Source organism: Pyrus communis, chromosome 3, assembly GCF_963583255.1.
Source record: "Pyrus communis chromosome 3, drPyrComm1.1, whole genome shotgun sequence".
NCBI classification, from domain to species: domain Eukaryota; kingdom Viridiplantae; phylum Streptophyta; class Magnoliopsida; order Rosales; family Rosaceae; genus Pyrus; species Pyrus communis.
The window spans coordinates 8,417,271-8,433,794 of NC_084805.1; the positions used below are offsets into that span (position 1 = coordinate 8,417,271).

The 16,524-nt window shown below is 38.3% G+C and overlaps 1 protein-coding gene across 1 annotated transcript; it reads left to right on the forward strand.

Moving 5' to 3' along the window:
• Positions 1-1,180: 1,180 nt before the first annotated feature.
• LOC137727385 (kinesin-like protein KIN-12D) lies at positions 1,181-15,233 on the forward strand. The gene is made up of 38 exons (XM_068466252.1): positions 1,181-1,314; positions 1,424-2,108; positions 2,299-2,454; positions 2,556-2,639; positions 3,010-3,129; positions 3,240-3,353; positions 3,436-3,528; positions 3,641-3,801; positions 3,938-4,012; positions 4,101-4,188; positions 4,274-4,332; positions 4,444-4,507; positions 4,605-4,670; positions 4,754-4,942; positions 5,313-5,417; positions 5,513-5,748; positions 5,824-5,893; positions 5,991-6,056; positions 6,239-6,283; positions 6,371-6,450; positions 6,588-6,666; positions 6,781-8,421; positions 8,522-8,992; positions 9,269-11,875; positions 11,975-12,082; positions 12,165-12,286; positions 12,392-12,479; positions 12,628-12,702; positions 12,851-13,093; positions 13,188-13,286; positions 13,541-13,615; positions 13,699-13,757; positions 13,840-13,951; positions 14,036-14,146; positions 14,261-14,431; positions 14,540-14,605; positions 14,708-14,827; positions 14,949-15,233. The coding sequence occupies exons 2-38, from the start codon at positions 1,425-1,427 to the stop codon at positions 15,087-15,089; spliced, it is 8,943 nt and encodes a 2,980-aa protein (XP_068322353.1). The 5' UTR covers positions 1,181-1,314; position 1,424; the 3' UTR covers positions 15,090-15,233.
• Positions 15,234-16,524: the final 1,291 nt, after the last annotated feature.

Below are 16,524 nucleotides of genomic sequence, written 5' to 3' on the forward strand. Positions count from 1 at the left end.
AATTTTATTAAAATATTATTAATTTTTATTATAAAATAATAATTTGGTTTTTTTAATTTCTGACTTCTTCTCTCTGACTCCCTTCTTCTTCTCTTTGACTCCTGTCTTCTTTTTCTTCTTGTTCTTCCCACTTTTCCCACTTTTTTCTTCTCTCTGTACACTGCGCCGTCGAACCTACCCTACTTTGAACATGGACACCCACCATCCTGGACCTGCGCACACCGTAAACCCCCAAAAATCAACACCTACATATTAAAAAATTCATCGAAAATATACAAAATGGGAAAAAAAAAAATTTCAGTTGCAGGAAGATCCGAGTTAATCAACCGATCGACGATGATTCGAGTTGCAGGAAGATCACGATTTGGAAGGGGGACATGGTGTTAAATATATGGATTTATCAGGGGAAGGGGGTTGATGGGGTTCCAGGGATCGGGATGGGGTTCCAGATGAGAGAGACGGTAGCCATGACGTTAGCATGGCGTCAGATGAGCCGTCTCCTTCCTTTGTTGATTTTAGGTCGGCCTGTGGATTGGCTTGGGCTAGGTGCCAGTCTATTCCACGGGCTGGAGTGGATTGGCTGAGTCTCAGCCTATTTTTTCCACTGGGTGCCGGCCTCTTTTGCTTCTGGTGGAAGTGCTCTTATTGAAGATGTTAAGTGGACAACGACCAAATTTGCTTGCATTAACTAGAAACATATTTTTAGAGAGGCTAACTTTGTGGCGGATGCTTTAGCTCGCCAAGGCCTTCTTATTAGTGATTGTCATATTTGGGATCATTGCATTCCTTCATTTGCTCTTCATTCTATTTAGATTAATTATGTAGGGAATGGTTGTGTTTGGGATTTTCCCTTTAATATATTTTTTCCTTGTTTGAAAAAAAAAGAAAAAAGCAACCGTATAAATCCCAAAGCTCACGGTCAAAGGGGCATGTGGCACGCCGCACGTAGCCGTTGAAATTTAAATTTGCTGTCATAATTAACGACCCCGCTCATATTCCATTTTACCAAAAAGACCCAGCAATTCAAATCCCAAAACCGCGAGGATGCCCCAATTTCAAATCCAAGATAAATCTCAGCCGTCCCTCGAAACCTTCGAACCCTTTCTGCTTTTTTAAACTCAGTTCAAAATCTCAAACACCTTTCAAATTTTCACAGTAGAGAACTAGAGATAGAGAGGGCGAAAGATGCTCGATTTCAGAACCAAATGAGCTATTGAATCAACACCCACTTGTTTTTCCCTCCAAAGATTCGTCAGGCTAATCAGTTTTCACAATTCGGAAGCTTCAGATTTTGTTTTTTAATTCAGCGTTCAGGTAAAATTTTACATAATTTCAGCAATAAATTCATATAAATATTATATGTATCGATCTGTTCTCTGACCAAACCCCATTTTCTTGTATTTGTTGAATTTCTGGGCATTAGGATGTTAAGGGATTTCAAATTCCTGCGTTCGAATTCCGGGAGGAAAGAAGAGGCCGAGAACGTGCCGGTAAACCCGAAGGACTCATCGGCGATCCGAATTGGCTCGGAGTCGAGAGCTCCGTTTAACCCGATTCAAGATCCGGTCCAGCAACCCAAGCCGGAACAAGAGGTGGGTATTCGGAGCAGGGTTGAAAAGACACCAACAAAGGCTCCCAAGGCCAAAGTTTCCGATCCGGCGTTGCCTCTTCGGACTCCCGACAGGTATGGTTCCCGGAAGCGATTCGGGTGGGCCCAGAAGACCGAACCCAGTAGTACGACCGCCGGCGATTTGCACGAGGACGGGGCTAATTATTCGACCCAAGTGAGTAGAGGAGGTGGTGGTGCTGGAAATGGGGGTTTGGGAAGTGTGACTCCTCGGGTGACGAGGACAGTGGGTAGAGCTGCTTCGAGTTATTCGGAGAGTAACTCGACGCAGACAACACCGACCAAGAGTGTTTCTAAGCCTCCGAATTCAGGTTTTCGGAATAAGGCTGATGGAAGTGTTGGTCCTCGAGTGGGGAATTTTGCTTCATTGTATAAAGGGATTCCTATTTCTTGTGGTCCGTCTACGGTGGTTAATTCAGTCGAAGTGCCTCACTTTGATCTCAAGGAAGATCCATCTTTCTGGATGGATCACAATGTACAGGTAAAAAGCTCAGTTTTTAATCCTATTTTGACATACATTTATTGTTTCAATAGTGGGTTTTTGTTTAATGGTATTTAGGGTTCAATGCTTATTCGTTTTGACTGATTGAAAAAAGTGAACTGGACACGTTGAGTTTGCCAATTTTCAGCAGTTTGGAAGTTATACTAACATGATTGTAAATGTTATTCAGGTTCTCATTCGTGTGCGTCCTCTCAACAGCATGGAGCGTAGTTTACACGGTTACAACAGGTGTTTGAAGCAAGAAAGTGCTCAAACAATTTCCTGGATTGGGCAACCAGAAAGTCGATTTACATTTGATCATGTAGCCTGTGAAACCGTTGACCAGGTGTGATTTGGGACCAAATTATGGTATTATTGTCTTCTTTTTCTTACTGTTCTACTCATTTGCGCTAGTTACCTGTGGTTTTAACTTTTTGAGTTTTGTAGGAAATGCTTTTCAGGATGGCCGGTCTCCCCATGGTGGAGAATTGCTTGTCGGGATATAATAGCTGCATGTTTGCCTATGGTCAGGTAATAGCATGGAGCTGTTTAATCATAAAAAACTGTTTGTAATGTGAAGTTAATGCGACCATGAAAACCATGCTCAGAGTCTGCTGCATTTGCCTGTTATTGTGTTCGATTTACATAAAGACTGTCAAAGCTATGCAAAATCTTGTATTAGAAAATTAAGAAGGCTTAAATCCTTCTTAATTTTCTCACTTTGATGTCTGAACTTTTCTTTGTCATGCAACTAGATGGAGGTGGAGATATCTCTTTGATGCTTACCTAGTCCTGTTTGTTTAATCTAGTTTCTCCATTCATTCTGTCTAGTATATAATTCCTATTCTTGCTTCAAATGCTGAAACCAGCGTGTTAATAATATTTGGGCTTCGATTTGCAGACAGGAAGTGGAAAAACACATACAATGCTTGGGGAGATTGACGATTTAGAAACCAAGCCCAGTCCACATCGTGGAATGACACCCCGCATTTTTGAGTTTTTATTTGCAAGGATCCAAGCTGTAATATTATTTAATTTTTAAATTTCTATTTCCACTTTATCTTTTTGGTTATATGTGAGAAATGCTTAAATTTCTCACTATCTGCTTTTACTTCATCTTTGTATATCCAGGAAGAGGAAATTCGGAGGGATGAGAAATTAAAATACAATTGCAAGTGCTCTTTCTTAGAGATTTACAATGAACAAATTACGGATCTCCTTGATCCGTCATCTACCAATTTGCTTGTAAGCTGATTCTTTTACAAGTGCATGGCCTAAACCATCTTGATGTATTTCTCATTTGTTATTATTTATTTTTTGTTTTAAGCTGCGGGAGGATGTTAAGCAGGGTGTTTACGTAGAAAATCTCTCTGAATTTGAAGTCTATACTGTGAGCGATATCCTCAGGCTTCTCATCCAGGTTCCCACTAATTGATCATTTTCTTGCTAATTTAGAGCCAGAGTTTTTTTCTCTTCATAAATGTACGTATGAAATCATGTCACTGACTTAAATTGTTATTTGTTGCACACAGGGTTCTTCAAATAGGAGAGTTGCTGCAACAAACATGAACAGAGAAAGTAGTCGTTCGCACAGTGTCTTTACTTGTGTAATTGAGAGTAGGTGGGAAAAAGATTCCACAACTAACCTACGGTTTGCTAGACTAAACCTAGTTGATCTGGCTGGTTCAGAAAGGTACGGTATCAGGCTCACAGTTGTCGATATATGTGTTTTTGTGTGTATATATCTAATTACATATATATCCTTCTACCGAACCGGTTTTTAAGGCATTAAATATTAATCCAAGTCCCAACCTAATAATTTTTTGCAGGCAGAAAAGTTCTGGTGCGGAGGGTGAGCGGTTGAAGGAAGCTGCTAATATTAATAAATCACTATCTACACTAGGGTAATTTTTTACTCTCTTGGTTCTATGTGTATTCATGTGTTTCTTGTTCTAGCCTTCTTAATGATAATGGTTAATATATCATGTGTAGTCATGTTATAATGGTTCTAGTGGACATGGCACATGGGAAGCTGAAGCATGTACCTTATAGAGACTCTAGATTAACCTTCCTACTACAGGTTAATTGTAATTCCATCTTCTATGCCTTAATCAACTGTTAACTTTCTTAGACATATTGTTAATCTGCATACCAAATAAATGCAGGACTCACTTGGTGGAAACTCAAAAACAATGATCATTGCAAATGTCAGCCCTTCTATCTGGTTCGTTTTTTGCTCGATTTTATTTTAGATAGTGTTAGAATCACATCAAGCCCCAAAACTTTCATGAAACTTTTTGTAACTTTTAATAATATGATGTTCTTTTGGTTACAGTTGTGCGGCTGAAACACTGAATACCCTTAAGTTTGCTCAGAGAGCAAAACTTATTCAAAACAACGTAAGTTTCATATTATAAGCAATGGTGACTAGGCAGTATGGTTTAATGGAATCATCCAATTTATTGACCTATATATTTCTTCTTTTTCATTGTACAGGCTGTGGTGAATGAGGATGCTACAGGCAATGTCATGGCCCTACAACACCAAATACGGCTCCTAAAGGTGGTACTGATCATCTTTGTTCTTTTATGTTCTCTTATACCAAATAACTAAAAGTTCAAATCATGGCATGCTTTTTGGAACAGGAGGAGCTTTCCATTCTTAAGCGCCATAATGTCTCCCGATCTTTGTCGTTTTGTTCGACCAATTTTGAAGACACACATAAAGTACGAAAAATTGATTGTAGTGAAAACGTGTGTGATATGGACTTAGAGTGCGATGATGATTTTCTTGAAATTGAAACAAAAGGAACTGTCAGACTTTCCACCAAACAGGTACGCTTCCTTTTAACTGTCTAGAAATGGCCATGCTAGTTTGTTTGGGTAAGTTAGAAGTATCTGCTATTATTGACTGGAAAGTTGAATGAACCTATGTTTGTTCTATGGCTGTTTCATCTCTAGCTTCATGTTAAATAGCTGGTGTTTCATGTTAATATCATGACGGGGTGAACATACTATCAATTGCTTTGTTTACAAGCATCCCAAACAAAAAGAAAAACAATTAATCATCTTTAGATTTAAATTTTCCCATTTTAGTTCTAACTTCTGAGACTGCTGTACTACTGCTAAGTTTACCATGAGCCATGTCACCAATTGTCTTTTGTATTGCGAATCATCACACTGTCTGAAAATTATGGTAAATCAGTTAAAATCTTTGGAGACAACGCTTGTGGGTGCCTTGAGAAGGGAGCAGATGGCAGAAGCTGCACTCAAGCAACTTGAAGCTGAAAAAGAGCAGCTGAACCGTTTGGTATTTGAGGAGTCTTTTCTTAAGATTATTATTTTTTTCTTTATTTTTTTCTCCTGTAAATTGTGGCTGAACTCCTTAGCTCTCATTGCTCACAGGTTCGTCAAAGAGAGGAAGACACCAGGGGCACTAAAATGATGCTAAGGTTTCGAGAAGACAAAATTCAGAAAATGGAGTCACTTCTTAGTGGTTCTATTACCGTGGAGTCTTATTTACAGGACGAGAACAGAGCACTCTCTGAAGAGATTCAGCTACTTAAATCAAAACTTGATAAGAATCCTGAAGTCACTCGGTTTGCATTGGAGAACATAAGGCTTTTGGACCAACTTAGAAGGTAGTTTTTTCGTAATTTAATCAATTTTTGACTATCCTATCAGTTGAATTGATATTTCCACTGTGGAATTCATAGGTTTCAAGAATTTTATGAAGAAGGGGAGAGAGAGATACTCTTGGATGAAGTTTCTAAACTGCGAGATCAGGTACTTATGGATCCAACTAAGATAATTTTTTTCCCCATTTGAGATGTTGTTTAGAGGCAAGCAATATAACAAAATAAATACAATTTTTATTTTTCAGTTGCTACAATTTCTTGATGGACACTCTAAGCAGCATAGCAACCCAAATATTAGTATGAAACCTCAGGTTGGTTCCTTTAGCTCTATATTGTAGTTCCTTATGTTTCAAGTTTCATTCACTATGGAATATATGGTGGCGATTCATCATGCATTCCCTTAAGGGCAGGCTAGATATTAATATACGTGTGTTTGGTATATTATTTCTTTTTTTTTTTTTTTTTTCTAATTATATATCCTTTACTGATTCAGGAAACAGTGTGCATGGACACAGATGGTGATCCCCTCAATATGGAGGTTGAACTCAGTCGTGCCTTACAAGACATCTAAATAGCCCCCTTCGTTATTTTACTTATACTCACATGCTCATTTTCGTGGTTTCAGTTGAAAAATACTCTCCATGAGTTAGAGGAATGCAGGCGCAGCTTAAATACTTGTTTGGAGGAAAATGCAAAACTCAATAGGTTAGAAAAATTGGCCTTCCTGTTTTCTCCCTTATATCAGCATCCCTAACTATAGAAGTAATATCATCTTATTTCTCACTATTGAAGTAAAATCATCTTTTTTCTTATGCGATTTTTTTCTTTTTTGTATTTTGCAGAGATATTGAAGATCTGCATACAATGCTTAACAAGCTCAAGTCTACACCCATTGATCAAAATGACTGTGTAGCTTTAAAGGTATTTGTGTTTTAAAAATAATATTTGACTTGAGTTCCTTAACACTATGGAAAAAAGAAAAGGGAAGCTGTAAATTTACTTTAAGGCTTCACTAAGTCCACCTTTTGATTTCAGGTGCTTAATGCTGTTCCCATTGAGGAGGTGGAACCGAAGCTTGACCCTCGAATAAAACATGCAGAAGAAATTTTAAATTTACAGCTGGAATTGGATATAGTGAATATCATTTTGAGAGAAGAGAGGACTTCTCAAGAGGAGAGGGTATATTTCTTAAATAAAGATCTTCATCTGGCAAATGAAGAAATTTTTGTGATAAGCAAACAGCATGATGATGCAAGCCGCCAATTGGAGGAGGCTAAATCGGTTATTGAAGCTCTCGAGTCTCAGCAACTTCTGTCAATCAATGAGCTTGAGGACCTGAGGAAGCTTTTGAGTGAACGGGAGCTTGAATTGAGGGCTCTAAAGGAACAACGGACCCTTAAGGAGTTTAGAGACTTATCACCTTCGAACTGCTCAAACAACCATGACTCACCATTACAGGGAAATTTGAAGAGGATGCATGATTCCCTTGAAAAGGCCAAGAGATTGAATACATGGTACCAAAGTGATCGTGCATTTCAAGTGTCAAATGAAGAAGAAATGGATGAAGTGCGTAGGCAGGTTGAGGCTGAAACTGCAGAGGTGATCGTCTGTATGCAGGAAGAACTTGGCATGCTTCAGCAGCAAGTTCAAAATAGCCATTTAAAAGATTTGGAGATGAACAAAAATGTAATGATTTTGGAAACGGAACTGAAGGAGGTGCGAGAAAAGTTGTACATGTTGAACGAAGATAATGGACGGTTAAGTAAAGAGCTTGAGGAGAAAGATGGGAAAGTAAGAACGTTGTCACGAGAGTGGACATTATTGTCTAGTGAGATTGAAAAAGTTCTGTCTGATGGGTGTGAGGAACTAGATGGTGCCTCTGATCAACTTAACCTTATATCCAATTCCTTTCCACAGAAAAGGATTTGGCTCTCAGAACAAGTTGGAAGGACTGTACGAATCATCTCTGAAAAGGAATATTTAATTGAAGAACTGAGGAGCTGTTTGGAGGATGCAAACAACAAGAAAAATGAAGTGGAGTGCATGCTGAAGTCTATGAGAGGAGCAACACTGGCTATTACTGAAGCACATGAGCAGGAGTGTTGTGAAAAGGAGAAAGAAATGCTCATGTTGACAACAAAGTTGAATGCAAAGTCATCTAGAGTGGAAAAGCTTGAGAATCGAGTGAAGCTGCTTGAAGATCAGATCAGGAAAACATCAGTTTGTGCAACAGTTGCTTTCGTTGTTGTGGATAAATTAGCAGAGATGAATCGTAGTAACGAAGATGCATTAAAGTGTAAGAATATTCAGCTTAGTGAATCAGAAGACTTGATCTCAACAAAGGTTGCCATTCTCAGTGATCAGGAGACTGTGATAGCAGAAGCAGAGAAAAAAGTTCACTCTTTATCTGGGGAAGTTGAAGAGTTGGAGAGAACCTGTGCTGATCTAAGACAGGAGCTTTCTGAGGAGCGGGAATGTGCTTTCACTATACAACAGAAGCTTGAAGATGTCGAAGAGAAAACCATTTTGATGGCAAGGGAGAAGCTAGCTGAGCTAAAAACTGGCGTATCCACATTGAGGTCATGCATGAATACAAATGTGGAGCATCATACAAGCTCTGAAGGGAAGGATTCACAATTATCTTCTAAGTCTTCCAAAGGAGAGGGTGGTGGATGGGTAAGTTAGCATTTTGTTTTCTGATAGCTTGATCTTGAGGTTTGGGTCTATGTTGTAGAGGAAGAGTGTTCTGTTTTGTAATTGCTATACCTTGTTGCAGATAGCTACGGAAACAATTCTAGACCAGAATGGAAACAAACAGTTTGTTGAAGACCTGACAGCTGATAAGCCTGATATGTCTGAGTGCACTCTCAAAGTGCGGAAGAGTATGTGTGCCAATAGCACTCGAGAAGATTTGAAGTCTGAAAGACCTTCCAAGGCTAAGGCTAGGAGTGGTAGAGATGTTACCATTTTGCTTTTGAAAAGGGAAATAGAAACTGCCCTTGATAGCTTAAAAGAGGTACAAGCTGAGATGGACAAGCTACGTGAAGAGAACAAACTGATGTGCAAGTCTGAGCAACAGAGTCGCGAAAGCATGAAATATCTCAGAACACAGATCATTAATCTGCATTCAACTATGAAAAACTTAGAAAAGCAATCGAAAGTGAAGTTGGAAGCTCAAGATCATAAACTGGAGGTATGTCAACAGATGGTGCAGGAAGCTGGCTCCCAATGGTGCCAAACGAAAGAGGTAATCCATTGCATTTCCAATTTCAATTATTTGTTGTTTCTTGGTTAAGCTATACCCTATTCTCTGACAAAGACTTCTGCTTATCATGTGTGTACGAGAAAAGCAAAAACAACCTTATAAGATAGTGATAATTTCTGCTGATTCCTGAATCCATTGTCCTTTTCCAACCTCTTTTGTTTTCACATGTTCGTAATTGTAAATTTATGTCAAACTCACTCGTATGTATATTTATCCATTCAAGGAATTTACCATCTACTTTTGTGTCTCCTCTCACAGATGATGGAAATGGAATTTGATGATGCAAAGTTAGTTGCAGCCCAGAAAACTGCTGAGGTCTCTTGCATTCTTCCTAAGTTTGAGGAGGCTCAGGATATTATAAAGGAAGCAGATAATATGATCAACAAGCTGATGATATCTAATAAAACAATGAAGCTCGAAATAAAAAGGTTGAAGAAACTGGAAGCCTCATTAATCAGTGATAAGGATATGTTACTAAATGAGGTTCAGAGCTTGCAGTCGATCAATTATCTGAGCAGTCAACGATTTGCAGAAGTTGAAGACTTGCTTACCTCGGATATAATGGAAACAAAGGCTCTGGTTGTAGAGCTGGAGGGTATGCTAGCAGGGATCCAGGCTCATTACAACGAAAATTTCTTTCTTTTAGCCTCTGATTTTCAGAGTGTGAAGTCTCTCCTTTCAAACTCCTCAAAGTTAATCCGTTCATCCGTCGAGGACATCTGGTCTGAGATAATTGTGAAGGATTGTGCAGTGTCAGTGCTACACCTCTGTCACATGGGAATTTTTCTGGAAACAGTGACTGGGCTGAATGCAGAGAATGGTCTGCTTCAACATGGAATTTGTGAATCAAGTACTTTAATAGCTGATCTGAGACAACACAACGTTAGGTCCCAAAGGGAGCTTGAGATGTGTCAGATTCTTAAGGGGAAATTACTGGCAGACATTAAGAACAGTTATGATCATATCTCAAGGAGAGAAGAGGAAGCTGGGAAGCTTAGTACAAAGCTCAACACTTTCGAGAAACAAATATCAGAACTTCAGTTTCAAGAGGAGTTAATGCTACAGAGGTCTAATTATATGGGATCTCAGCTTGCTATTCTAATGAAAGAGTTGGACTTGAGTAACTCCAATTTTGGAGCATCCCTTCTGAAGCAAGAGAAATTTCTGAAAGGTAAAGAGGAGGCATTCGAATCTCAAGTTGAGTGTTTCATGATAGAGTGGTGCGCGAAAGACTTTGAGTCACTTATCTTGGCATCAGAGTTAGAAGATATGGCTAAGCACAAAGCTGATATGGAGAGAGAGCATATCACATGTTGTGTGATGCTCGAAGACTTCAAGAGAGAAGTAATTTTTTCAAAGGTTGATACACTACTGAAAGGACAGTTCTTACTGGATGAGGAAGTTGAAGTTGCTTGTCTGCAAACGGAAGCACAAAAGGAGAGGCAGCATCTATTGTCACAGCTGAACCAAAGCAGTTTAAGGATTGCACAAATGAATGAAGAAAAGAAGGCTCTTGAACAAGAAATTATGTTGCTAAAGGATGTTTCTCTTTTAAATGATGCCTTGAAAGGTGAACTTGGTGAAGCTAAGCAAACAGAGACGAAGCTTTTGTGCCAGGTTCAAGCTCTAGAAGCTGAATACCAGAAACTAGGGGACGATTTAAACACTAAGGAAATGAATTTAGAAATTTCTGCCCATCAGTTTTCTGTCCTTGAACAGGAAAACCAAACGTTGCAGAATGATATTCTCACATTGCAAACCTCATCAGATGGACTTCAAGATGTGCTAGAGAAGAAAAAGGCAGAGCTGAGCAGATTGAACTGCTTGGAGATGGAAAATGAGTCGCTTAAAACTGAGATAGAGAAGTTAAATACAGAAAACAGCATGGCTCTTAAACATTTGGAGCAGAAGAATTCTGAGTTTTCATCTTCATTAAGCCGTATAAGTGTCTTCGATAAAGAAAACTGCAGGTTGCAAGATGAAATTTTCTCTTTGGAGATTCACATTGTTAATCTGGAGACTCATCTAAGGGCGAAAAATGCTGAACTGGATGAACTCCTCACCATTTCAAGTGCAAAAGCTAAAAAGTGTGTTGATTCAGTGGAAACTTTGGATTCAGCGAATAACAGATCATGTAATATTATAAAGGAAGAAGGTTTCATGATTGTGGACAAAATGTCTCAAGAACTATGTGAAACTGGAGAGAGAATATCTCAGTTCATAGAACAGGTCGACTGCTTAGAGTGTCAGGCTAAGGAGCTGGTGTCTGAAAATTTCTCTCTTCGGGCTGAGTTACTGAGGAAGGATGATGTTCTTAATGGCTTGTTATTCGATCTGAGTTTGTTGCAGGAATCTGCATCTAATAATAAGGATCACCAAGATGAAATTGCGGAAATGGAATCTTCTTTGGAGGCTCTAGAGGATGAGCTTTCAGCAAAATCATGTGAGCTTGAAGAGACCATGGCTAATAGCCAAATGCTTGAAACTCAATTGCAGGAGAAAAGAGATATAATCTCCGCTCTTGAGCAGGGTTTATTGGAAGAGCGCGAGTCTCTAAAATTTCTGTCCCATGAAAACTTGGAACTGAGAGCTCAAGTTGAAGATGCTTTGGCCACGAGAACTTCTGTTGAGAAGGAGTTGATAGAGAAACAGAAGATTACTGAGAGCTTGAAAATGGAAGTCCTTGAAATGAGTAATGCTCTTGACCAAATGAATGACTCGAATGAATCCTTGAGGGACAATTTGAATGAACTCGCTAATGAAAAGGATCTTCTTCACACTGAGATGCTTCAGTTGAAGGAAAAGTTTGAAGGAGAACTGGCACGAGCTGATGAAATTGAAGCAATTGCTAATGAAGCACAACAGGTATATGCTTGTTTTGCACAAACATTTTATGAACTCTTTTTTTTCTTTCTTTAAATCTGTTTTACTTCTCCTCATTCTACTATGCTTCAATAATTTCAGATAGCTGAATTAAGAAAAATCTATGCTGATGACAAAGAAACAGAGGTGAAGCTGTTAGAGAGGTCCGTTGAGGAGCTTGAACGTACTGTAGATGTGCTGGAAAATAAGGTAACAATTGGATTGCGAATCTTGTTGGAGTTTTGTATCTGATTCATCATATCAACACCATGTCTGTGGTATTCCTTCGTAGGTTGATATTGTTAAGGGAGAGGCTGAACGACAACGATTGTATGGGGAAGAGCTTGAATTGGAACTTCATGCTGTAGAACACCAGATGCAGAATGTTGAAAATGCTAATGCTGACATGAAAAGGTATAGAGCAGATCCTCCCATAATTTTCTTCAAATGCACAAACACACTCAACTGTTTTGATAAATATACATTATATCATGAACTGTAATTTTCTTGTTAAAACAGATATTTAGGTGAGAAAGAGAAAGCCCTTCAAGAAGCCCGACACAATATACAAATACTTGAGAAGGAATTAGCTGAGAAGGATGCAGAGGTATGTTGACCTGTACTACAGTTAATTCCAACCTTAATCTGAGGTTGCCTTCTTAAACAGCGGGTTTTTCTAATGAATGGAGTGAGGATCGAGTCACATCTGTTGTGATATAGTTTTGGAGTATCATTGTTTTGTTTTTTCCTGACAGATTGCCCAATTTAAAGCACATATCTCTGAGCTGAATTTGCATGCAGAAGCACAGGCTTGTGAGTACAAACAGAAGGTATCCTAAAAGATTAAATTTCATTGTCTAGTGTAGAAAGATTGCCAGTTTACATGCGACTTGACATATTTTTTGTTTTCCGCTTACATTTGTTTCAAATATGCAATTTCATAATTATTCAATTTTGTACTATAAAATGTGGAAACAGTTTAAAGTATTGGAATCTATGGCCGAACAAGTCAGACCTGAAAGCCATTCAACTCATGCCACAAGCTCTTCATCAAACAAGTCAGAGAAACATGCTGCAAAGCCTAGAGGCTCTGGTTCCCCATTTAAATGCATTGGCTTGGGTATGGCACAGCAGATAAAATCTGAGAAGGATGAGGATCTTACAGCTGCAAGGGTGCGCATTGAAGAGCTTGAATCCTTAGCATTCAGTCGACAAAAAGAGGTAGGCCTTTAATGTCCTACTTGGTTCCTACAAGCTGTTGTGTGCATTCTTCTACCACAAAATGATTCTGTTTGTCCTTTTTCGTGTGGTGCAGATATTTGCTTTGAATGCCAGATTAGCTGCTGCTGAAAGCATGACACATGATGTGATTCGGGACTTACTGGGAGTCAAATTGGATATGACTAGTTACGTGGTATGTTACATAGTTCCAAGCTGCTATCCTAACCAATAATGTCATTACTATTGTATGACTTACAATATAACAAAGAGTTATATTACTGTTCCTCTAAAAGGATATTATGTGTTTGATGTTCGTACATGATACTGCCAGTACCGAGAAAACAGAATGAGAAAAGGAAAAATGTATCCGAATCTTCACTTGCAACTGGGACTTTATGTAAACTGCTATGATGCTCAACTGACCTTTATCTTTTTTGTTAATGCTAGTCACTATTGGATAATCAACAAGTGCAAAAAATAACGGAGAAGGCTCGGCTTCATAGTGTGGAATCTCAAGAAAAGGTATTCAGCTTTGATTATACTGATACTCAGATAGATACTTTTGTTTTGTGTTTTCTTATGTTTGGTTTTGGTCTTTCATTCAGGAGCAAGAGGTAGCTAAGCTGAAAAAACAGCTGAGTGAATTCATTCAGGAAAGACAAGGGTGAGCAACTCAAAACTTCTGAATCGAGTTAGTGATTGTTCTATCATTCATATATTTAAGTTTCTGCATGCTGATATTCCAGGTGGCTAGAGGAAATTGACCGAAAACAGGCTGAACTCATAGCTGTGCAAATTGCTTTGGAAAAACTTAAGCAGCGAGATCAGTTACTTAAAACCGAAAATGAAATGCTGAAGGTTGAGACTGCGTTTTTGATATATTATTTCTTGAAGTGAATGTTCATCCTTTTTATTGTTTCGCTTACTACATTTACTGTGTAGGCGGAGAATGTAAATCATAAAATGAGGGTGATGGAACTTGAAGGAGAAGTAGATAAGCTGTCGGGTCAGCAAAACCTCCACCAGCGAATTCATCATCATGCAAAAATCAAGGCAAGACATTACCGATATTCTTGCTAACGAAGTCTTGCTAACCTCTGCTTCTGTATTACCTTACCCATCATTCTATTCCATTTCAATCTGAGTGGGTTGTCTATAATGTAACAGGAAGAAAATCACAAGTTAAAGGTACAAAATGAAGAACTTAGCAATAAGCTCCGTAGGACAGAAGTTATTCTTTCACGTGTCAAGGAAGAGCTTGCTTGCTTTCGTGCTTCCTGTGGGAAGAACCCTTGTGTCGATTTTGATGAAGAGCAACGATTGGGTGCAAAACTAAAGGTTAGTGTTGTCTTTTGTGTGTGTGTGTGTGTGAGAGAGAGAGAGAGAGAGAGAGGTGCCATCAAACCCATAGTTTGATGCTTAACAATATAAGTGATTCCGCTACAGGAAACTGAGGAGGAGAAGTTGCAACTAGCACAGAAATTGTTAGGCCTCTGTAGTAGCGTTTTGAAGGTATGTTAACGGTCATTTGGCACTTAATAACCATTCACTCTTGTAAAATAAAAAAGTCAATCCAGGACCCGGACTTATATCTCCTTTTGGAATAACTTTCAGGCTGCTGGAATAACAAAGCAATCGACACATATAAACCCGTCTGCTGCTGAAGAGGCGCTCGAGCAAATCAAGAACAAGATTACTTCAATGGACAGAGAATTGCAGGATTTGAAGTTTAAGGTATATAAAACTTAATCTTTAAGCTTGTTTTTCGTATTGCTTCTGAGTTCCCAGTGTTTTGTATACACAAGAAAGATATACATAACCTGCATGCATGATCCCAATATTTTGTTTTCCACAGAACAAAATAAGCAGTGAAAGAATTCGATTGTCGGAGCTCATGCCGCAAACTTCACCATTAAGCTCAAGGAAGGATGAGAATTCTCAAACTCCGAAAAGAACGTCCCAACAAGCTCCGTACTTTTCTGCTTTAGATCGATGACTGTGTTCTTCATGTAAAGAATCAGAGTCTGGTTAGCTTTCTGCTAACAATTCTATGACTACAAAATTGCTGTACATTGTTCTTTTGTGTTTGTAAATAAAGCTGCTGTGAACATATGAGTTAATATACTGGATAATTTGTTCATGTACTTCACACTTTCACAGTCAACAATCAACATATATATATTGGATTAAGATTTTACACGTTAGAATATCGGTGAATTTGATACATTAAGTTGATATTACAAAAATCAAATTTTCATCTTTTGCAACCACTGGAGTCGTGAGGTTGACGATGTTTTGCGTTAAGATTAAGATAGGTTAAGCATTCGATTCTCTTTACTTTAAACAAAAGATCAAACCTATAGCGAAAACCAATAAAAATATAGAAGAGAAGTTGAGTCACATTTAGCTTTTGACTTCACTTTAAATCAAGCTTTTTAAGTGGGGTGAAGTTGCAAGAAATTGGTATATCAAATCGATTCTTCCCTCCCATCTCATCTCCTCCTTGTTGCATAATGCATGTAAGAGTTGTTGGACAAATTGATGAAAACAACGACGGAACCCAAGAATTCTCTCTAACTTCCTCCACAGCTCTGAGACCTTCAAAATAGTTGTCAAGTTTTGCTACGGTGTGAAGATCGACCTGAGAAGTCAACCATGTTGGCGTGCAAAAGGAGCGTAAATGGTGGTATAGACATGAGTGGAGAAGATGAAGGATCAAAAGCAATAAAGAAACTAAAATGAATCTCATTAAATATGTGACACAACTTCAAACCATTAGATTTCTTTGAAGGTTGACTTACCAATTTTTTTTTTCAATGGCCTAGCCTACTCTGAAGTAATGGTAGGTTTGGTATGGTTATCGTACCAAAACTTCCATACCTATTACTGTACCAAATTTTTGGTTTACCATGCCAAACTTTCGGTATATTGAAATTTGGTATGCTAAATAGTTCGGTTGACATGGTATGGTAATCACAATTACCACTTTGTTAAACATATATATTTATAGCACATTAAACATAGTTATGGCATGGTAACTGATAACATCATCTGGTTTGAAGACATGTTTATGGTGCTTGGCAAAGGTGAATCCAATTATTTTTTATTTACAACATCCAGATCGCACTACTTTTTCCATATTACAAGAAGGTTTATAAACACAATGAACCTTAAAACAAAAGCAATTAATAGAGATGAATGAGTGTGGAGTCGACGGCACCTGAGTTGCTGAAGGGTTTCTTTTCTTTTCTTTTTTTTTTCTTTCCTGTCATTGGTTTGGTCAGGTGAGGATCGAACCAAACAAATATTATAAATAATTTTAGAAACATATATATTGTATAATTACGTGTTATATAATTTATAAATTCTATACATATGATTATATTTTTGGGTACAATACGATAATATTATAGTTATAATATTGAATACCA